The sequence below is a fragment of the Sciurus vulgaris genome (assembly GCF_902686455.1).
Source record: "Sciurus vulgaris genome assembly, chromosome: 5".
Classification (NCBI taxonomy): domain Eukaryota; kingdom Metazoa; phylum Chordata; class Mammalia; order Rodentia; family Sciuridae; genus Sciurus; species Sciurus vulgaris.
The window spans coordinates 84,982,344-85,005,963 of record NC_136465.1 but is presented as its reverse complement, the minus strand read 5'-3'; the positions used below and the strand labels follow the sequence as shown (position 1 = coordinate 85,005,963).

At 35.5% G+C, this 23,620-nt stretch overlaps 1 protein-coding gene across 1 annotated transcript in view; it reads left to right on the top strand.

Annotated features, from left to right (window-relative positions):
* The window catches only part of SLC15A5 (solute carrier family 15 member 5), a gene marked incomplete at both ends in the record, with an annotated part of 78,280 nt that overhangs the window by 35,156 nt on the left and 19,504 nt on the right, over positions 1–23,620 (top strand). Inside the window, 2 exons of the mRNA XM_079140116.1 lie at positions 8,985–9,173; positions 15,488–15,619. Of these exons, the coding sequence (XP_078996242.1) occupies positions 8,985–9,173; positions 15,488–15,619 (321 nt within the window). The remainder of the gene's footprint in view (positions 1–8,984; positions 9,174–15,487; positions 15,620–23,620) is intronic.

The following is a 23,620-nucleotide window of genomic DNA, read 5'->3' as shown; positions in this document are numbered from 1 at the left end:
AGGGAATTTCTCAAGGACTCAACAGAATTTCATACTTATAGTTATGAACTTACATATCAGAGACTCATATATCAGACTACTCTTGGAAACCTCTTAGTTTTCTCAATGAATACATTTCACCAACACCTAGAATCTTAATGTATCCTCTTTTGAGTATTAGATTTTGCTTCAATACAAAATGGCAAGCACAACCTTAATATTTGAATGAATTTGAATTCTTTCTTTTATTTCATTGTGGTCTAATTTGGAAAATTATTGCATGTGAGGATGTAGAATATACTATTAAGAGCTTCAAGACTCTTAAAGGCTTGTCTGCAACCACACAGCCAATATTACAGCATACATTATTTATCTGAATATAATATCTCCTTTGGAACCATTGTGCTTTATCTTATAAATACAGGTCTGTAAGAGGTTTAAAATGTGTGCATTCTGATAAACTGCATTCTGCTTTGGATATGTTGTGATCACATACAAGTTAAGAATTAAAAATGGATTGTATTAAATTTAGGATGGGATCAAACTTTGAATTTTTAAAAAGTCATTTTTCATTGGCACTGGAGTACAATAGTAAATAAAAAGCAAACACAGTTAACTAGATTCTTCAATATGCTTTGCCCTAAAATATCTGGGTAAAGGAGTGCTATGATTCAAATGTTTTTGTCCCCTCCAAAATTCATGTTGAAACTTAATCCTGAATACGGAACTATTGGAATTCTTCAGTATTCTGTCTTCGCCTTCAGTAGGTGACTTTAAAAGATATATCTGTGTATCTAATCTCTAGGTAAATGAATCAGATTAGGTGCCTGAAGGTTTGTTCCTTTTGCCCAACACCTTCTGTCATGTGAGGACAGAGCACTCCTCCCTTATAGAGAGGTAGCATCCCAGGGGCCATCTTGGAAGCAGAGAGTAGCCTTCCCCATCTGCAAAACTATGAGAAATAAATTTGTATTCTTCATAAATAGTCAGGCATTTTATTTTAGCAGCACAAATGAACTAAAATGATGAGTTAAATATACTTTGTGCTTGAAATTAAAGAGCTCTATTTTATTGGAATTTGCTAGATCACATCTGATAATGTTCTGTGCTAAAGCAGCTTTCTCAAAGTTTAATGTGTACAGGAATCATCTAGAGATCGAGTTTAAATATAGATTCTGATTCAGTTGTTCTGCAGGGGATGGAGGGGACTGAGATTCTGCATGTCTACAAGCTCTCAGGTGATACCTAGAGTAGTGGTCAGTCACAACATATTGAATGTCAAGAACAGAGGAAGAAGGCAAAAGACTGCTCTCTTAGGTTTCATTCATATATTCAGTCAACAGTGGTCCAAATAAAAACCCACAGTTTGTTTTCAGGCCAGAGGTAAAATTCAGTAACAGTCAATAAAAGCCAATGACTAAACAAAAGGGTAGTCAATCATTGTAACTCATGGACCAAATCTGGTATACTATCTGTTTTTATGATTTATAAGCAAAGAATGGTTTTCACTGGTGAACATTTGCTAATTGTTTGGTGACAGGAAATATTAACTTTGAACCCCAATTAAATGAAATTGTATCACCCCCTCAAAGAAATTATTTTTGAATATAATTCATAAAAATAGAGATAAATTTATTTTCCTTCCTAATACTTAAGTACCTTATGTCCTTGATTTCACCTTTTGACCCACAAAATTTAAATATTTATTATTGGTGATTTACAGAAAAAAATTGCTAAAAATGCTATAAACTTTCTAGGACAAAATATAAGCCATTTACATGGCACAGATGATAAAACCCAAAAATGTGTGATTTTTTTAAAAAATAAGGTTGCCTTAAATTAGTTAGGTTGAGGGCTGACTTAGAAAATAGTCATAGAATCTAAATTCTAAAAATGGTTTCCCCTCCATGATGGGAATCAACCCAGGGTGTCACACTAAGTGACCACTGAGCTACACCCCTGGCCCTCAAAATATAGAAGAGGAATTTAAAGATATAAACTTGAAAGACTATTGAGAACTCCAGTGCTCTTTTGATACTCATTCCTGTTTTTATAACCTCTCTTCCTAACTGGAAGGCTCTTCTTTGTATCCATGATAATAAAATTTCATGTTATTGTGCCTTGGTACATACCTTTTTCAATCACCATCCTGTTGACTCATGTGGACTCTTTCAATCAGAAAAAAAATCAAATCATTTTACAAAAATAATTTCCTCCCTTCTATTTTGTATTTTATTTTATTTTTTATTTGTTCTAATTAGTTATACATGACAGTAGAATGCACTTTGACACATTATACATAAATGGAGTATAACTTTTGATTCTTCTGGCTGTACATGATGTAGAGTTACAAGGGTCCTGTAATCATATATGCACATAGGGTAATAATGTCAGATTCATTCTACTGTCATTCCTACCCCCATACCCACCTCCCTTTCCTCCCCTCCATGTAATCCAAAGTACCTCTATTCTTCCCTAGTGCCCTCTCCTTATTGTGAATTAGCATCCACATATCAGAGAAAACATTCAGTTTTTGGTTCTTTGGGATTGGCTTATTTTTCTTAGCATGATGTTCTCCAGTTCCATCCATAATTTCATTCTTCTTTAAGGTTGAGGATATTCCATTTTGTATAAGTACGACATTTTCTTTATCCATTCATCTGTTGAAGGGCACCTAGGTTGATTCCATAGTTTATCTATTGTGAATAGAGCTGCTATAAACATTGATGTGGCTGCATCACTGTAGTATTTTAAGTCCTTTGATTTTAAGTCCTTTGGGTATAAACCAAGGAATGGGATAGCTGGGTCAAATAGAGTTCCATTCTAAGTTTTCTGAAGAATCTCCGTACTGTTTTCCATAATGGTTACACCAATTTGCAGTCCCACCAGCAATGTATGAGTGTACCTTTTCCCCTACATCCTCACCAACATTTATTGTTGCCTGTATTCTTGATAATTAGCATTCTGACTGGAGTGAGATGAAATCTTAGAGTAGTTTTGATTTTTTTAACTCCCATTGATCAGATAGACGTTAGACCTTCCTAAAAGAACCCAACAAGTCTCTTAAAATTTTCTCTTCAAATGGCAACAATCCTGTGCTTTTTGTTTCTTTGGTTAGTTGGTTGTTATTTTGCTATTGCTGTTTTTATTTCCTCCCTGTTCTTTTTTTTTTTTTTTTTTTTTTTTTGGTTGTTGGTCTAATTTCTCACACATGTCTTTCACTAGATCTTCCAAATGGTCTACAAATTTTAATTATAACGGTCATATTTGCTTCCTATGGTTTCTTATCATTCCTTTTTCATAGAAATATTTATATTCATATTCTGTCAGCATATTAAGTACAGATAATCTCTATTTCCTGTCTGCCTTTTTATACTGAAAGCTTCTCAAGTGTCTGATGATCTTCAGTTGTCCATTTGTATGGACTATAAGAGAATAGTATGACCAAGAATATATGACTATAAGGATAATAGTATTACTGTGCATAGTATGTCCATGTACAGAGGTGGAAATTATCAAAAGGTGTGCTTCTGTAAAATCACTTTTCAGGGAGCCAGTCATGTTATTGTGAAGATATCCCCACCCTCAAATAATACATAGAGAGTTCTTCATGGAGTCATTCAGTTTCCTGATGACTCCATCAGTCAATCAATTTCCTGATTTGAGAGTATTCCCTGGTGCTGGGGGTGAGGCTTGTGCAGGTAGAGTGTGGGATTCCTCAACATTCAGAATCATAATTTGTCCCTCTTCCCCATTGTCAGCCTCACCCTTCCTCCTTGAGTCCAAGGTCACACCTAATTAAACTCTGTAATCTCCAGTCTCTTGCAGGAGGAAGGGAGGGAAGATGAGTACACATCTGGTTTTAAAGTAGAAGTGGAAATTTGGGAATCTTGCTGCTCAGCATGCCGAATTTCAACCAGTCCTCCCACATTTAAGAGTCTTATTCCCTGATATTGTAAATGGTGTCTAAAAATTATTTTCAGTAGTTCATTGCTAGTCTGTAGAGAAATATAATTGAGGTCGTGGGTTGACTTTGCAACTTGTAACATTGCTGAATTCATCCATTACTTTTAGTAGAATTTCCTTTTCATATTTCTAAGGATTTTTTTTTCACATTCTACCATGAATCACAAATAAAGACTGATTAAACTTCTTTTCTTAAAAGAGAGAAAGACAGAGAGAGTCTTATGCCCACTTTCTGAAATTCCCAATGTCTCCCAGTTGTAAGCACCTAAATGACTCTTTTAGGTGACTAGGGTTATGCTTTTTTAAGTTTCTTTTTCAGTAATTTAGGTTGTAGCTCCCACTCATTTGCTAAATCAGTTACCACTTGTCTTCCTAATTTTCAATTTTTTAAATCTCCTGTCCAGTGTTTTCTCTTTCTCTGATATTTTACCTTTCTAAAGTTTCTCTGCTATCATTTAACTAGAATAAGGAGAAGGAGACAAAATTGTATGATCACTCAACTATCTTAACTGGCCGTCTTTATATCGCTTTGAATATTGGAATAGAGATAAAAATCTATTTTGTTGTAAAGAAGGATCCTAAACTTGCATAGCTCTTTCCAACCTGCAAAGAACCTTCACCATTGCATATCAGCTCATACCAAACTCTGCAAAAGATATCAAGGAATCTGAGAAAAAGTGATTTGACCACCAACAGTCACACACCTAGTATGAAACATACTCAGCTCTGCTGGTAGAAACAATTCAATCAGAAAGATGTTTAGCTATTATCTAAGTCCTAACCCTGATTAATCATGAATTGAAGAATATAATTGTTGGAGGATTTTTCCCCCTTCTGAATTAAAAATAAAAATCCTCCCATGTCTCATTCTCTTGGTGAAAACATATTTTAAAAGGCATCTAAATTTTGTAAACAAATTGAATATTGTATTATCATTCTAATTGTTTGTCTTACTGTCAAAAGCAGAGTACAAATGGGAAAAGTATTGAGTTGTATATCCATTGTCTGGGATAGTTCACCTCTTGCACTTTGAGAGGGAGAAAAAGGCTCAGTAACATTAGCTACCAATCACAGGCAACAGCTGTAATTTCACCAGACTTCCCTTTCGTTAAACCCTACAGTGGCTGTCGAAATATTCCCCCTCTATTGTCTACATTTCATCCCCATCCACTCGTTCTCTGCAGGTAACCAGCCTAAGTTGCAAAATCAAGATCTTATGGTACATATCTGCTCACATTCACCTCTCTATTCCCCAGTCTTCTCTATATTCTAAACATTATGTATATTTTTTCTTTTAAGGAGCTTGTTTTATTCCTTGCTATGATCATCCTTCTGGAGCTCTCTATCCTTTTTCCTCTTTTATCTTCTTCAGGACATTTCTGTATTATTTGCTTCTTGCTCTTATATATTTAACTTTTCCTCATCTCTATTGGCTCTTCCTCTCTGCATAGAAATAGGAACAAGGCTTCACCTCTTACAAAACAGCTTCTTGTAATTCTGCTAAATTGTTAAGCAAATTGTTTAGCAGCAGTCTCCATTTCTACACATTGAACTCTCTAGATTAGATGACACAACTTAAACACACTTACAACTTACACACACTCACCCCCACTCATACTTCAAAGCCTTGCTTTCTGATTTTTGTCATGGGAGTTCTGTTGAATGTAAATGGTAACTGATAGTTCACTCAACAGCACAGTTGACTCGTCACATGTATCTTCGATGTCTCAAGATATTTAATTCTGTGATCATTTCCTCGCACACGTGTGTGTGTGTGTGTGTGTGTGTGTGTGTGTGTGTGTGTTTGTGTGTTGCCTTTGGTGGACCGGGGCACTTGTCTTTGTAGTAAAGAGAGGTAAACAAAACAAAACCATTTCCAGTCTTATGAAACTTCCAAACAAGTAACTGAAATAGGCATTGTAGAAATGAACACATTAAAAACATTTCAAATTATGGTAAATATGTTAGAAATATGAATATAATGGGGAGAATAACAGGCAGGACCTAATTTAGATTATGAAGTGCATATCTGAAGGGCAATTAGGCATTAGACACATGAAGAGTTGGGGGGAAATGTTTTAGAGGTAAGAACAAATTAAAGTCCCTAAGGTTGGAAGAGTTTAAGATACACAAGAAAGACAAAGAAGATCAATGAGGCTGAAACATGGTCAGAGAGGAGAAAGTAGCAAGCAATTAGAGAGAAGCGAGAAGCAGAGGCAACATCATATAGGCTATATTAAGGAGTTGGTATTTCCTCGGAATCGTATGGAGACCCATACAAGGGATTGAAGCTTTTGCAGTTTATGTAGGATCACTCTGACTTCTGGGTGCTTGATAGGTTAGACATGGACAAGAATGGAAGCAGGAAGACCAGTTAATATGCTGCTGCACATAGTCTGAGTTAAAAATGAGAACAGTTTGGCTTAGACTGATGGCAGTGACCATGGAGAGAAGCAGGTTGGTATTTCATGTATTTTAGAAATAGAATCTATAAAACTTAATGACATATCCGGAGATATGGGGAAGGAAAGGGGACTCCTATCAGCAAACCTGAAGGATGTGAAGGAGTCTGGGAAGAGTGAAGGAGAAGAATTCAAGGAAATGACCAAAAGTTCTGTTTGGTATGTCTTCCTCCTTGAAACCTTCCTTCAATCTATTTTTCTGACTTTTGTTTTTAAAGAATTTTATTCTTTTTTTCCTGTCTCAAATGCAAGTGCTTAGACATTTTCTTCTCTCCCTTTTCAAACCTGTCTTGATTTCACCTGACCTAAACTCCCACTCTAGCCTATGGTCATACCACCCTGAACATGTCCAATCTAAACTTCCACTAAATTTCCACTCTAAGCAAATGATACAGTTAATCTTTCTCTTGATTCAATCCATGTTCAGAGGTAAGATTCATATTTTCAATTATTTCCTAAGCATTTCTATTTAGAGGATCTCTTTGTACCCCCAGTTAAACCTCCAATTAAATTCATTTCTCTTTACCTACTTGTGGATCTCTTTATGTTGTCAGTACTGCCTCTCCAGTCACCTGGACTCTTCCCAACATTAGCATCTACTTCCTCTTTGCTTCACTCCTATGGTTTCGTCAGTGAGCTCTATCCCACCCTGTTTCTACCTTCTGTATATTTCCCTGGAGTACTTGGAAGTCTTGATTGTATCTCAAATCCCCGTTATACTTTACAAGATTATTCTTATAACCTCCTGTCTTCCCACCTCCAATGTCATTCCCATTCTATCAACAGCAAGTGACCTTGAGAGTAATCATCCTAAATGGCAAGGCTCATCATTTCACTTGTGTCTAAAATCTTCAATGATTCTATTACCTTCAGAGTAATTTTAAAATTCCTCCAAAGTGTATTAAATGCCTCTACCATCTGACCTCAATCTATCATCTCCCCTGATTCCCAAATAACTTGAGCCTTTCACCATTCTGGAAATTTGTAAGATACTTTCAGAGCTCTGTGTCTTTGTTTATGCCATTTGCAATGCCTTCACCTTTTCATATGGAAATCATTCTTCCTTTAAAGCAAAATGATGTCTTTCACCTCTCCCACTAGAAATAAGTTCTTCTTTTTACATTCCCCAAAAGAATACAAGTCTGCAATGACCGAGAACAGACTTTCCTTTTATATCCACCACTGCGCCCAGCATACTACCTTGCATGTGGCAACTAGGCAGTAAATATATGAAGTGACATATTAGAACGCCTTCTGATGAGTTTATAAAGTGTTAAGTAATAAAGATAAATGCAATTTGTGAGGAATTTTCTTAAAGGGGATTGTATATGAAATTGATATTTTTATGAATCATTTACAGAACCCAAATCTCTGCTTCTCTATGAATGGACCTATATAGAACTAAATTTAAAATAGCGTTAAGTAAAAAATTCTTCAGTTTTGAACTGTCATTCAGGTTTTCTCTTTTAAAATACCTTCCATTTCTTGGAGACCCAGTAAAAAGCAGACTTCATGGATACATTTAAATGCTGAGATATAATAAAAAATTTACCTACTAGTTTCTCTATCAACCAAAACAAACAAGAAGCTATTTAAACATTAGATTGATTTTTCTGAATTGAAAGCTTTGCCTTATCTAAAATTTTATGCAAGTTAGCAAAATGTGACTATCTCTAAATTTCAAGTAAATTCCATCAAGCCAAAGATTGCCTCTGTTCCAATGATAGGATTAAGTCCAGTAATATGAATGATAAATTTAGAAATGGAATGGTCAGAGTAGATATAAACTCTGTAACAAAATCCCTACTCGTTTGCCACCAAAATGTCCTGTATAATACTTCAAAGGCAAAAGGAAGGGAAGAGCAAGAGTGTGACCACTGAGTAACCTGAGTAACTGCTTGCATTTGTACCCTTCTCCTAATTCACCTCTTTAAAAATCTTTTCTAAACAAAAGTTTGTAGTCCTTAATTCTGGAATAGCTGCTTTACTTTTTCTGCAAATATCAAAGGAAGGACAGAAAACTAAGACTCAAAATGCCTTCAAGTTATTCAAAATCAATTTTTAAATAATAAAATTATATGAAGAGCCAATTTTATCTTAAATTTCCCCCAAATCATTTTTGATTCAAATATATATCTGTTTAAAAAAAAAAAAACATTATCTAGAATAATGAATTTTATCTGGGGATAAAAGTTTGAAACTATTGCTTTATCTGCAATCATAATAACTATTAAGTGTTACCAGGAACCCCCAGAACATTATCGTATTTAAAATCTCACAACCTTTCTACAAAGCAAAGCATCATTGCCCCATCTCAGAGACAAGGAAAGTGATAATGTCCTTAGATAGCTGGCCTGAGGTCATATAACCAGTGAGTCAGGCAACAGAGAGTGAACACAGCCCTTTTGGAGACTAGGTGACCAACCATGAAACAGTTAGCTGAGTCTGGACATCCCCAGGGCAAAAAAAAAAAAAGGATTGAGGAAACATCTCCTAGTGTCAACACAAAAGAAACACTGTGGTCTATTACATTGATGTCTAGTTCTTCCTTTAATTTTTTAAATTCTTTTCCTTCAGTTGCTGGAAATCTTTCTGCTGCATTGTCTGTGATGGTAGCTGGCTTCTCTGAAATTAGCAGAAAACACTTTCCCCCGCTGGAGCAGCCTGTTTCAGGGAAGGTTCTGACTGTTTCCTCCATGCCCTGTTTCCACCTGGTTCTTCAGTACCTTTTACTTGGAGTGGCCGAAACTCTGGTGAACCCCGCCCGTGAGTAACGATTTTACACCTCATGTCAGAAGACACTGGACCTTTACACAAAGCACTTCACCACAGGAAAAACTGAAGTGGCAGGTGATCTGTCACTGCTGGAGATGTCCCATAGTGCTTCAAACAAACCTGTTTAACACCCTCATTGGAAAAAAAAAAAAAAAAAAAAAAAGCTTCATTTTTCTTCATTCCTCTACCACGCAAATGACAATTATTTATTCTGCTTGGATACAGATGGAATGAAAGATTTGCTAAGCTGATTAGAGGTAATAATCATTTGGTCAGATATAGAACAGGAAGAAGCCCTGCTAAAACCTAGGAGACAACCCCCGCAGGCTTAAATGAAAACTCTTCCTTCCTCTCGTCCCTCTTCCCTCTTCCCACTTCCCTCTTCCCTCCCTCTCATTCACAGATAAACTCATATATAGACTCCCTCTAAAAATGACATTTAATGTGCTTTGAAAGTGTATAAACATGCAAATGAAATGAATACTTGACCCAATTTTCTTGATAACTCAATGTCTTTAAATTAAATTATACTAGATTAAATGTGATCAGTAGGTTAATAAAATAAGTTTATTAAATATCAAGGGTTTCTCTATTATCTAGATTGCTTATATTAATTAAACTAACCACTTTAAAATTCGTCACAGAGTTTCAGCAACTTCCTGTCATGCAGTAAAATGTGTCTGTGTGTGTACACACATTCACCAGGGTGATGTATCACCTCTTGTGTTTCTATCCACCTTGTATTTCCCTGCAGTGGGAGCCCTAATTGTAGCTCAAGCCTGCATTATACTTTACTGAGGATATTTTTTTGGTAATAGTGGTGCTGGGGATTGAACCCAGGACCTTATGCATGTGAGGCAAGCACTCTACCAACTGAGCTACATTCCCAGCCCAAGAATATTTTTATATCCTCTATCTTCCTACCTCCAATAACTCATGCTATCAACCAGCACACGACCTTTAGAATAATCATTTTCAATGACAATTCTAATCATTTCATTTGTGCCTAAAATCTTCAATGGTTCTATTTTCTTCAAAATTATTTCCAAATGAATTGTGTACATATATTTAATAAATATAGTATTTACACGCAGACACATGCCCATATATGATATCAAAATGATTCATTTTAAAAAATCAAAATTAAATTAAATTTGTGTAACTGTAGTTACAGATCATGCTAAATCATTTTATTCCATATATTTTGCATAAGTTGTTTTGTAACAGTCTGTGATGGGAACAGCATTGTTTAACACTGCAAGGAATACAAAAGGAGGGTAACTGACTGCTACTATGCAAACTTGGTGATCTTCCCTGATGCTGTTTCTAAGACTCTTGGAAGTAGTCAGCCAAGATTTTCTGGGCTACATGTGGAGTGAGGTAAGGAGTGAATGAATACAGGAGGAAAATCCTAGCCAGCTTAGCAACTGTGGCTCAGCATATTCACAATCATTGCGGATTAAAAGGCACATCATGTAATAAAAATCACTCAGTTCATCCTCTTTCAAATACCCAGCAGGAAACTGGCCAACTATGCCAAATATTTCTCTCCTACAGGGGATGTGAGCCAGAGTCCCAAAGTCTTTGTTTGATTTCAGCTTTTCACTGACTGCTTAGTGACCTTGGGAACTCACTTTATCTCCAAGCTTTACCATCTGATCTTTAAAATACAAATAATGACCATTCTTCCTTATATCACAGCTGTTATATTTGGATCTTTAGGGTCCCCTGAAAAGCTCATGTTTTGAAATCATGGTCACCAATATAGCAAGGTTCAGAGGTAGAGCTTTTAAACAATGATTAGATGATGGGGCTGTACCCCATCAGTGGATTAATAATTTGAATGGATTACCAGGTGGTAACATAGGTATGTAGGCATGGTTTGAGGAGGTATGTCACTGGGGTGTGACCTTGGACTATATCATCAGGGTAAGAATCTATCACTGGGATGAGAGTCAATGGGAATTCCATTGGAAATCAAATGGTATAAAATACAAATGAGTGCTCTGAATCATAAAGCATTACTCTCCTGGGAGGCAGTGCAGTATAGTGGTTAAGCTCTTTGATCTTAAAGTTGGACAAACCTGAGTACAAACCCAGTTCTGTCACTGACTAGTGGTATGAACTTGGGAAAATTATTCTCTACTTTTGAGCCTTTGTCATTCATAAAATGAGGCTCTATTCAAAAGAGTAGTGAAATATTTTATATGAAACAAAAAAAAATGCCTTATATAGAAACAGAACTTGGTAGTTACCAGTTGTCATATGAGTCATTATTATTATCTTCTACGTGATCATCCCATCACCTTCCACCCCATTTCTTTTTTTTCCTTCCCTTTTTTCTTTTTTACCTTAGTTGCACTTATCAGAATTTGAAATTACCTTATTTGCTTTTGCTTGTGTTACCTCCTCTCACCAAGAAAAATGAATGCTTTCTGAAGGCAGGATTCTTGTCTTCCTGGTTCATACTCATATTTCTTTGTTTCTTCTTCCTGAAAAATACACATACAGAATAGGTTATCAATAAATGTATTTTTATTAAATAAATGAATGAATGAAATCTATAACTATTTCTACATTTTACTATATTTCAAACTATGGACAATGTCCTATACCATTGGCATTGAGTAAAAAAGTCCAGTGGATCAGTTCACAAATGTCATTGGACTTCACTCCCAAGCCATGTGGTCACTGGGGATAAGCTACAAGAAAAAGGAGAAAAAATTAGAAAACTTTTCAAACTATGTGTTTTTTTAATTGTAGTGTATACTCCAGCTGTCTCATAACCTGTGTTTGCTTATTCAAAAAATACTAAAATGTGCCTAAGGCTGTTCTGGGAGCCTTAAACACATCAGTAAAATACAATGAAAAACAAAACAAAAAAGAAAGCAACAAAAGAATTCTGGACTATAGAGCTTGCAACATTTTAGTAGTTGAGTAGTGGAAAGCAGCTGGAGATATAGAAGGTGGTAATCAGAGGGCGGTGCATGAAGTTGAGATTATGGAGTGAGCAGTTACTAGTTCAGGGCATGGTTTGGCAAATATTTTGTAAAGTGACAAATAATAAATAGACTTCATGGGCCAGTTTATATTATGAATATTCAACTATGTCATTATAGTTCAAATGCAGCTGTAGACAATGTGTAATGAATGGCTGTGACTGTGTTTCAACAAAACTTTATGGAAATAGATAATGCGATGGACATTTCTTGGTCATGGTTGGCTGGCCCAGATCTGGGGCACAATGTACAGTCTGTAACTATGGTATAAATGGACTGGAAGCAAAAGAGGTGGAAGACAATGACATTAGAGGTCAAAGAACTAAGGAACTAAGGAAGCCTGAAAGTTATGTGATTTCTATGTTAAAATTGCCAAGAATTAATACCAGAGCAGTACTAGTGAACTTGAGATGAAGACAAGATCTGGCAACTTTGAGAAATAAAGGAAAACGTTCTAGATGGTAAATGACGGCACAAAAGAAAGGTAATAGATAATATATTTTGATACACAAGATTAAAAGCTGAAGATTTTTAGAAATAAGCATCCAAAAGTAATACTAGTACAAAGTTCCATTTTCTGCAATTGTAGAAAACATATTCTAAATAACATATTTCAAAATATTTTGAACTATATGTTCAAAATAGCTTCTTGAACACAGTAAACATATTTTTACTGTTTATGAACAACTGGAGTAAAAAAGAATTCCAGCAATGACTCCCCAGTACCAGGTGCCTTAGGAAGGTGGTTATGGCCCTGTATTATACTATTATACTATTATGTGGCATCCTTGCAAACTGTAACCAGCTACCACCTGGAGGCACATTTCTAGCTCCCATTGGCAAGAAGAACAGCTTTCACATATGCTTTGAATATTTTTTTGTGTGTCCTCATAGTAGAAAAGAACTTTTAGAATAGCGATAGACTTGTTGATAACATCTGTATTCTAATGGACTGCAAGAAGTTTCTTGTAGCCTAAAAAATCAAGTTAATGATCACTAAAGTTGAAAAAGATCAGAACATGCAAGTAGATGCCTGAAAATGGAGATTTGAAGACTTGAAAAACTAAGACTTATAAAAGGGAACTGGAGACTTTCAAAAACGACTAAAATGACACCAAAGAGAGATTAACCAGCAGGCAGAGAGCTGGCAAAGTGTGTTCATGAATTATACACCGCACCAGAAGTTCTAGCAAGAGAGAAGCATAGGATTAATAATTAACCAGCAGAGTAATAATGGGCTTGTACGTTCTGCTTTTTCTCAGAGAAAGAAATAGACCTACTTACTCTTTCTGTCCATTGTTTGTCTCCTCATATTTATAGAGAGGAAAGTTCATAAGCCACATCTTTGCTATAGCTGTGAATCAATTCTTTCCAAGGCCCCTTCAGCATATCTTCATAGTCCCATTTGGACCTTCTTGAAAATACTCTGGGGCTTTGCCTCAGGCTCCTGCTGGTATTTTGTACTACACAAGAGCTGTGGGGCCTTGCCACAATATTGGAAGATCTCCTCGCAATATTTTATGTATCACCCTTATTACCTTCATCTGCAATCACTGTGAGATTGAATGCCTTCTTAGCAGTGCCCTGTGTGAGGTGTGTTCTTCTGTTCTCTGCCCTTCTAGAGCTTCAAATCTAGGAAAGATAAACTGATAATGTTTCAGCACCTTTCCTGAAACCCAGGTAGGGACTTCCCTAAATGTTTATTGAAAAAGTGAATAAATACATGTTGAAAACACACAGAAAGTAAAACAGAAATGTTTCATCAACGCAAGAAGGAACATTAGTACATTTGACTGTGTGTTAGTATGTTCATTTAAAAATGCTGGGCAAATGTAGAGTTTTGGGGGGGAAAAGGACAAGTAAACCAGGGGTGAAACATTCCTGAGAGGAAGAGAAAGAGATAATAAGGTTTATTTCTTCTTACAGACAAGGAAACTGAAGGTTTGGTGTTTACAATACGTCTGTTTTTCTATTGTCTTTTTAAAATGAGCTTTAATATTCATAATCTCATTGTAGGAAAATTTGCAAAGCACAAGAGTAAGAAGAAAATTAGAAATCCAATCATTCAACCACTCAGAGCTAAGATTGTTAATGTTACTCAATGTATTTCTTTACAATTTTTCTGCATAGATACAATAGAGAGAGATTAGCAAATAAACCATGTATACATTTTCCAGTTTCAACAATTTTCAACTCATGATCAAACTTACTTTATCTCTAGCCTCATTTCCATACCTTCTTCCTCTCTGTTGTATTATTTTAAACTAAATCTCAGCTATCACAGTATAATAAATATTTTAATTTGCATCCTAAAGATTGCCATGTATATTTTAATATGATTATGTTAATGTGGAATATATGAAATCATATATACTTATTTTGTCTATTTCTGAATTTAAAAAGTAATTTTAGTTCACCTTTAAAAAAATTTCTCCCATAATTTTCTTTCAGCCAGTTGCCACCATCATTACTAGTACCCCAACAATGACTTGAGAAGAAGAAATAACCATTTTGGAGACAATGATTAATAAGTTATTGTCTCTCTCTAGGTACCCTCTCCTTAAATGGGATAACACATACAGTACCTAGCACAAGTAGGAGCTATTTGATTTATTAAAATTAATATTGTTAAAAGTAACTAATCCTCATGCACTATCTATAAGTTAGCATTGTACTAAGTGCTTTATATAGCTCTTGATGGCAGGTAAGCCTCACAGCATCTCTGCAAGTGAGTAACAACATTATTCCCATTTCATTGAGGAGGACACATTGAAGTTTGGAAAGTTCAGGAAACTTACCTCCAATCACAGAGATACTAAATGGTGAACATGAGGTTTTAGTACATTCCTCTTTATCTCCAAAGCCTATTCTCTTAATCTCTATGAAAATTTTATATAATAGATTCAAATTTTCCACAAAGAATCTAATGGTTTATATAGAATCACAGAATCATAGATTTCATACATTGCTGTGGTACCACCTAATACAGACCTCACATCAATCCAAAAATATTCAAACTGGAAATATTCAAACTGGAGTGAACTGGGTGAATATAGTAGGACTCTCAATCACCAAGTTATCAAATTCTCCTCATAATTGTAAAAGGGAAAATTTTTGCCATATTTTATTCATTGGAGATGTTTGTAAGCTATATCATCTCTTACAATAGTAACCTTAAAGTCCAACCTAAGCTTTGATCATATTAGAAAATTTTCTTTGATGCATGATCAATATTAAACTGAACAGTACCTATGAAAGTGTTTTAGGGAGAATGTTCTAAATTCTGATCTTCTCTTTTTCTCTCAGTCTCCATAATAGCATACAGATTTGTTCCAAGCACCATCAGAGGAACTTCTATGAAATTTTTGACTCTGCTTAATGGATTTGGTTGTTTCACAGGCGCACTGCTGGTGGAGTTGGTTTATCTCACCTCAGAAGGTAAAAATAAGTTTATAGTATGTGTATATACATTGATTTGATGACTAGGGAACTGGGAGACAAAACCTTAAGAGAGGGGCTTTGCCAGTGTAGTCTTTTTTTAATTGATCCACTTTTGCAATTAAGATAGAATTAAGATAGGGAATAGACTCTTGCTGTATTCATTAATTTCTGGGAATTGTTTTTCTTTTGATAGGAGGAGGTAATTACAGAATGTCACTTCTCATGAGACCCTGTCTGCTGTCTTTCTTTAGTGTATTTTAAAACAAACTGGTCATTGTATTCGTATTAGGTCTTTTAATGAGGTCATATTCCACCATGCCTCATAGCTGTCACAGGCAACCCATACAGAAGGCAGAGCCTGGGCCATGTGTAGGAGGGTAGAGTACCTAGACCACATTTTCCTCATGATTAGCCACAAATCTTGTCTGTGTCACCAAAGATCAATGATGAGTTAAATAACAAATGATCTTGGAAATTTTTTTTCAGTAGATTTTTAGACAGAAACAACCAATTGGAAAAATTCAGATGCAAATATTAAAGTCCTACTCTTAAGGTACACATGAGGGTGAAAAAAGAATTCAGAGAGGATGACAATAATGATTAGTGGTCACAGTGAAATGTCTTTGGCTGTCTTTTAAATCCAAAGACTTTTTTTTAACTGCCCTAAAATGCTTGTATTTTATTTTAACTTACTTTTGCTTATTTTATGTAAAATATCACAAACTTATTCTTTTCTACTTTCAAAAATACTTATGGTTGTGCACTTAAAACAATGTAAAAAATTGTTGCTTTGTGTTCTCTTAGAAGAAACTAATTTGATACACCTGCTTTCAGACTATGACGAAAATAACTTCTGTGAGTGAGAAACTCCTCTTAACACTCTTAACACTAAGTCTTCATTCAGAAAGTATTTATCTAGAACCCACACCTTACCTGGCACCATATCAGGTACAGGGGATACCCATATTATTTCAGAAATAAACATTTCTGAACCCTTAAAAAATTCTCAAGGGGGAAAGGAAGCAATAAAATTAAGAGTGCTGAATATGGTAGGTATAGTAAAGTTCAGGGGAGAAATGTGGCAATCTTGACTGATGTCTGAGCTCAAACCCTGCCTTTTCATTAGTTATCTGAGAAATTTACACATTTAATATTTATTATATGCCAAGCCCTATGCTACACAGAATTGTGTGAGGTATAGTTGAAATTCTCTAAGATCTCAAACCCAAACTCCCATAACTAACTATACATTGCAATGTTTCTGACCTCGGGTGATTAGATCCTTTGTATATGAATAGGATAAAGCACCAGCATTAAGATTTTGTAAAATAATCTGGAAAGATCTCACCTATATCTATATCAAAGCATTTTAGCTATTGAACATATTTCCTTTACATAACTCAACAAACATGTTTTTGAAAATTTTATCTTAAAATTTTTCTATAATCAAATCATATTCTACACCAGTTTACCTTTATATAAATCTAAATTTTTCATCTGTATGCTGAAGCAACTTATACAGAGTTAGAAACTTCATAGAGTCCTCCCCTCACTTCAGCCTTTAGACATAAATTTGGAAGTCCCCATTGTTACTGAACCTAAGTTCATTTAGTCATCACCCAAAAGGGTTCAATGAATAAAGGACAAATTGATGAAAGGAAAAAGATTTGTTTGCTAAGTCAGCAAGACCAAGAATGGTGGACTAGCATTCTGAAAGGCCCTCTTCACCTAACACAGGTTCCAAACTCCTTTCATCCCTCCGAGGAAATGATTGAGGAAATCTGATAACTCGTAATCTTCCAGCCTGCATCAGTCTTGAAGGGGAAGGAAAGAACTCAAGGAAGTCTGGGATAAAAACAACCCTGTGCTACTAGTTTGAAGGCTTGAGAGCTGTATGCTCAGGGAGGCGCCATCTTTTTCTAGTAAAGGATAACCATAAGCACCGCTACTCTAGGGCTGTCATCACTTCTGACAAAGAGGCTACGTTTGGGGTTCCTCCTCAGCCCCCCTCAGGTTGGGCAGTTTGCTAGAATAATTCAGAGAACTCAGAAAAACACAATAATTTTGATTTAATTTTATCATAGCAAAAGAATACAGATTGGAATAAGCCACCTGGAGAAGCACACAGTGCAGGGTCTGGGAGGTCTCCAAAACCAAAGCTTTCATTTTCATGGACGCAGTACCCTCCTGGCACCTCACTATGTGACAATAAGGAGAATATTGCTAACCAGGAGACTCACTGATCTTCAGACCCCAGCTTCTGTTGAGGTTTTATTGAACAGGCACAACTGATTGAATCGTTGGCCACATGGTTGAACTCAATCTCCAGGCTCCCTTTCCTTCCCAGAAGTTGAACTGATATCATTACACTCAAAGCCCCTACCCTCTAATCAATCACATGATTGGCCTTTCTATCTGACTTGCCCCTATTTCAGGTCATCTCATTAGCATAAACTAGAACTAAGGGCCCACGATGAGTCATTCCACTAGCATAACTTAAGAGTTGGGGTCTGAAGGACCTACTATAAATAATAATTCCCTCTAATCTTTCAAGAAACTCAAAATATCCAGCATTTATCTTCCAGAAACCAGGTCTGGCAAATTCTTCATTGAAAAATCTAAATTTTTATTGAGAATCTGCATAGTACGGTAATGAGCTCTGACATGCATTATTGTGTTTATGACAAAAATTTTGTAGAGGTAAGATATTTATTCTTGTTCTTTCGATATAATAATTAAGGCAGAAAAAAAATAAAGTGGTCCAGTCATCACAACTAGTATCTGAAAGAAGTGTGACTCCCTCAGCACACCAAAACCAGGCAACTATTAGAGGTTCCCAAGTTACAATGGCATTTGTTACTTCTATAATAAAACCTCCTTGGGTGGAGATGTGCACATGACATAGTATTGATAATCTAGACATAGAATAAAGATGGAGAAACAAAAGTTTAAATAACGTTCCCAGAATTTGTTACTCATGAATGGAAGGTTGCCAAGGATACACAGTGAGGACATCTTAGAAAATGGGATGTGGGGCACATCTAACCTTGTGCTCAAGAGAACACTATTTAAATTGCTACTGGTTGACTTAATTATTTTAAGGTTTTGTTTTCTGTTCATAATAAAATTGTGAAACATCAAATTATATCCCAGGAAATCACAATGTTACAGTGGATGTTGCTTACAACTCATCCAATCTATCATTGTACTAAAAAACAGAAGACGTACTATCATCTTCTAGTGTCCAGAAAACTTCTCTATGTTGTATAATCTTTGTCTGCCCTTCTATTGATAATATTTTACACAGAATAAATCTAATTTTTCAACGCATAGCAACTTTCCAAACATTTGATAACTATTCCTAGAAATAACTTGGTATAGTGGTTAAAAGAATAGGTTCTGGAGTCAGACCACCTCAATTTTAATCCAGATTCTGTTTCCATGTAACCAATGATAATATATAATTCACTTCATATTTTTCTAAGAATTAAGTAATTAATGCCCACAGTAATTGCTCAGTAAAGATTGCAATCATGATCCCCTTCTATTCTACAGCAAGTCATCCCTGTTTTCTGTTTTTTCATATTGCATGATTTCTTGATTTTTCAGTCTCAAAGCCCCTCCATTCATTAAACAAACAAGTTGCCTTGTTCTTTCTTAGAATATAGTTTCCAATATCAAACACAATACTCAAGATAGGTACAAATGGGATAGATATGCAACTTTTATCATACTGGACACACACTTTCTCTCTCAGAATGTCAACAGAGATTGCATTGATTTTTTTCAGTAGTTATATCATGCCATCAGGTCAATTAAATTTTGAAATTTATTATTATTACTATTATTACTATTATTATTATGCAGCTGCTCTGGGTTCAGCATCACAATTTTTTTTCTAATTAAATGCAGGACTTTATCTTCCTCCTTAATAAATGTCAACCCATCATCCTAAATAACAGACATTGTGAAACTTGATTCTGTCATCCGGTGAATTACTAATCTTCTTTGCTAGCTTTGTGTCATCTGTAAATTTAGTAAGCAAGTCCCTAGACTTCTTCCAGGTAATTGATAAAATTGTTGAATTGGACAGGACTGAAAATAGAGCCTTATGGAAAATTCCTACAGACCTCATTGCAAGTTAATGACAATCAATTAATTCCCCCCTTTTGGTTGTAATCAGCTCCCAATTCACCTAATTACTCTCATTCAACCCACACACTTCTCAATCATTCCCTAAATGACATCACAGAAGACTTTGTCACATATTTTTCTGGGTTAGAATATGTCTGTGTTTGTGACAGTCCCTTTAACCATCACAATATCATTCCTCAAGGAAGGAAATGAGGTTCATTTCAATGATTTGATTCTCATGATCCTATACTGACTTGTAGTGACTAATTAGGATCCCTAAAGGAGAGAGACCCTTTGACAATAAATATCACTTTGGGGTAGGTCATTAACTCTCTAAGGCTGTCTTCTCTTAATGAAAAAAGGGGACAATGTACTTTACTTTTCTCAGAGCTGATAAGATGATAACATTAAAGTGTTTCAAAACTTCAATGTCAGAGATTTTTTTAAATATAAAATTAAGTCATACATTAGAATGGCCCACTTAGCTTAAAACAAGCCTATTCAGTGAAACCACCAGAACAATTTTTTAAACAGAACTGATCATAATGAAACCAACACTACAAGTCTATATTTAGGCACCCTACCGCTCAGCATTCCATTTAGCATTTAGGATATTTTCAACCTTTAAGGATTCATGTCAGCTGAGCATGTCTGCCTGAGAGTGTGTGTGAATGTTGGTGTATGAGTGGAAAAGAAGATCAGCTATCACAGTCTCCCAGTCTCCAAGCTACATTAGTCATTTTTAGCACCATGATGGAGAATGGTGTGAATGCGGTAAATTCAAAAGATTTCTCAAAACTTGACTGTGCAGACAGATAACTGTTAGAGTGACATTTTCAGTACAAGTGAGAAAACTGATCCTTCTGGGATCTCTAACTCTGAGTGCTTTAAAGGAGAAGATACAAGACTAAACCCATCCTCCTACACTAATCATTTCAGGAATAGTTTATCTAAAAGTAGCAATGCTAATATAGAGAGTGAAGAAGTCAGTCAAACTGCTTATTTCGACTATATCCCATTAGCAGCAAGATCAATTTTCTCACACTCATGACTTCGAACTTACCTTTTGACAAAATAAAATAGAACTCAGTGAAAAATGACATCTTAGTTATGGACGTGCAGATGATGGAAGGATCCAAAGCAAAATCTTTTTTTAAAAAAAAAAGGATAATTGGGCAGAATCAAGAGGTCAAATTTTATGTCTTCTTGTCCTCACTAGTCCTTCCTCCTTGGAATTCAGAAGAGGCACAAAGAATTTAGCTGTTTAATTCAAATAAAGAACATTTTAAATTAAAAATGAGTTCTTTTAAAAATTCTCATTTCAATATCTGTGAGTATTGAGGCTACTGACAGTCATGTCAGCATGAATCACTGAGTCGCTCTTGAAACACAAATTTGCAGTTGCAGTAAACTTGAAAGAAGAAAATATTTATGCATCTACAAAAAATATTCAACTGGACTTCATGGGCCCATGCCTATTTTCTAAGAGATATGTTTCTTCCAATTCAGATCTGTACCTCCAACTTCTATGGGTTTTGAAACTGCAGATTTTTAGGCCCAGAGCAGAGACTCAGTGGCCTGCTACTCAATAACTCACCTTTAGCCAAGAACATTCCTATTTATTTGTCAACTGGCTTAGTATCAGTGTTCCTGTGGCTAACTGGGCAGACCCCCCAACAGCTCCCACTGGCAAACTCTACTCACGACCATCAGCCAGAATTAGATGCACAGTCCTCCACACACAAAGGTATAATAGATGTGATATTTTGGTATGTCATATTTTGGTATGACACTTTAAAATTCTTCAGAAAAGAATATATTTCATAAATCTGAAGTTCAGTTTCCCTGCTCAACTTCAATTCCAGGTCGAGATTGGGATGAGATGAAATAAAGCAATGCTTAGATTCTTCACGGCCTCATGGGCCTGTGTCATTAGTTCTTTGCATGGCAAATATATAAGTCTAGGTAGAGTTACAGACACAAGCATATTCACACTAAGAGTGCCTAGAAATGGTATTGATATGGAAACAAGAAGGATGTGTGGCATTTAGCATGTTGGGCCCAGGTATAACATATTTCTGAGAGGACATCTAACAAGGCCCTTAAGTAGAGAATTGCTAGATACATAAAGGGAAATCAGAGAAGACTGAATTTTTTTTTTTTTTTTTTTTTTTTCAGAAAAAAAAAGAGAGAATGCCATGAAGTCAAGTTGGGGAATTAGAGGAAAAATCATGTAGAACATCTGGCTTATAGGGATTTTTTAAAAACCTGTGTGTAATAAGAAATCATAAAGACCATTAGATGAGAGACATGTTCAATTGGTGTTTTAAGATTGCTGTGGAGGTAGCATAATTTGGAAGGTAAAAAGAATGAGTTGGGAGAAGCAAGAAAGGTGTAATTGAATCAATCTAGTCAAATAGAAGATGGTGATGAACTAGAGAGGGAGTAGGCATATGGAGAGAAGTGAATGGGGACAAGCTCTATTTTAGAGGTAGAATCAATAGTGCTTAGTGATGATATTTTATTTTTTAGTTGTAGGTGGACACAATACCTTTATTTATTTATTTATTTATTTTATTTTATTTTATTTATTTATTTTCTTTTTTTGTAGTACTGAGGATAGAACCCAGTGCTAGGCAAGCCTCACACGTGCTAGGCAAGCACTCTACCACTGAGCTATACAACTAGTCCTTGGTGATGGTTTTGATAGGAGGCAGTAGGATGCAGGAGGGAGGAGGTGGTACCAAGGAAGACTTCCAGCTGCCTTGAGGGACTAACTGGGTGGGCAAAGCTTCCATTTACTAAATGAAGACTGGAAAAAGAAGGAATTTAAAATTTGTCACTCATTCACTTTTTCACACGTTAAGTTTGGCATAACCATGAAAACATCTAAATAGGAATATCTGGAGCTCAGAAAAAAGACCTTGGTTAGATACATAAATATGGAAATCTTTGGCATAAAAATAAAACCATAAAACCAAATAAAATTACCTAGTGTAAATATTAAGAATGAAGGAAAAAGAAGCCCAGAGTGTAGATCTGAAATGCTCAACATTAGAGATCAAATGTCAAAGCAATAGCCTGGCAAAGAAAGATAGCATCTGGGGATAGGGAATATTCTATATATTATAACCACACATATGTATATTTACATGTGTGTTTTTATGCACACATGTGCATATATATGCATGTATTCACATAGGCAATGTGTGTGTGTGTGTGTGTGTGTGTGTGCACTAAATATAAAAGAAGATTGTTTCAAGCAGGGAATGGTAAATGTGTCAAATGCTACTGTGAAATCAAGTAGGATGAAGAAAGTGGCCATAAAATTTAGCTGCATTACGGTCACTGATAACTTTAATAGGAGCCATTCAATGGTGAAATGGGAATGCAAAGATTGCAGTAGGCCAAAGAATATCTAGTAAGTAAGGAAATAAAGGCATCATATTCAAGTAACTCTTCTGAAGGACTTGGGACTGAAGAACACTTAAGAAATGAGTAGTGGTTCGAAAGGGGTGTGGGCTGTGCGGCCAGATTTAGCAAATAAAAATACAGGATGTGTGGTTAAATTTGAATTTAAGATAAACTGTGTATGATTTTTTCAGTACTTAAACATACCCCATGCAATATTGGGAGCATACACAAAACACTATTCATGCAGTATTTAAGACATGGTAAATATGTGAATCCACAATATCTCGTTACTGTTCTGAAATTCAAATGTAACTGGGAATCCTGTATTTTATCTGGGAACTTTATGTGTGGGTTGAAGATACTTCTTTATTTTTTAGATATGCCTAAGTGTATTTAATTGATGATATTACATGATATATATGGAGAAGTTCAAAATGCAGGAGAAAGATG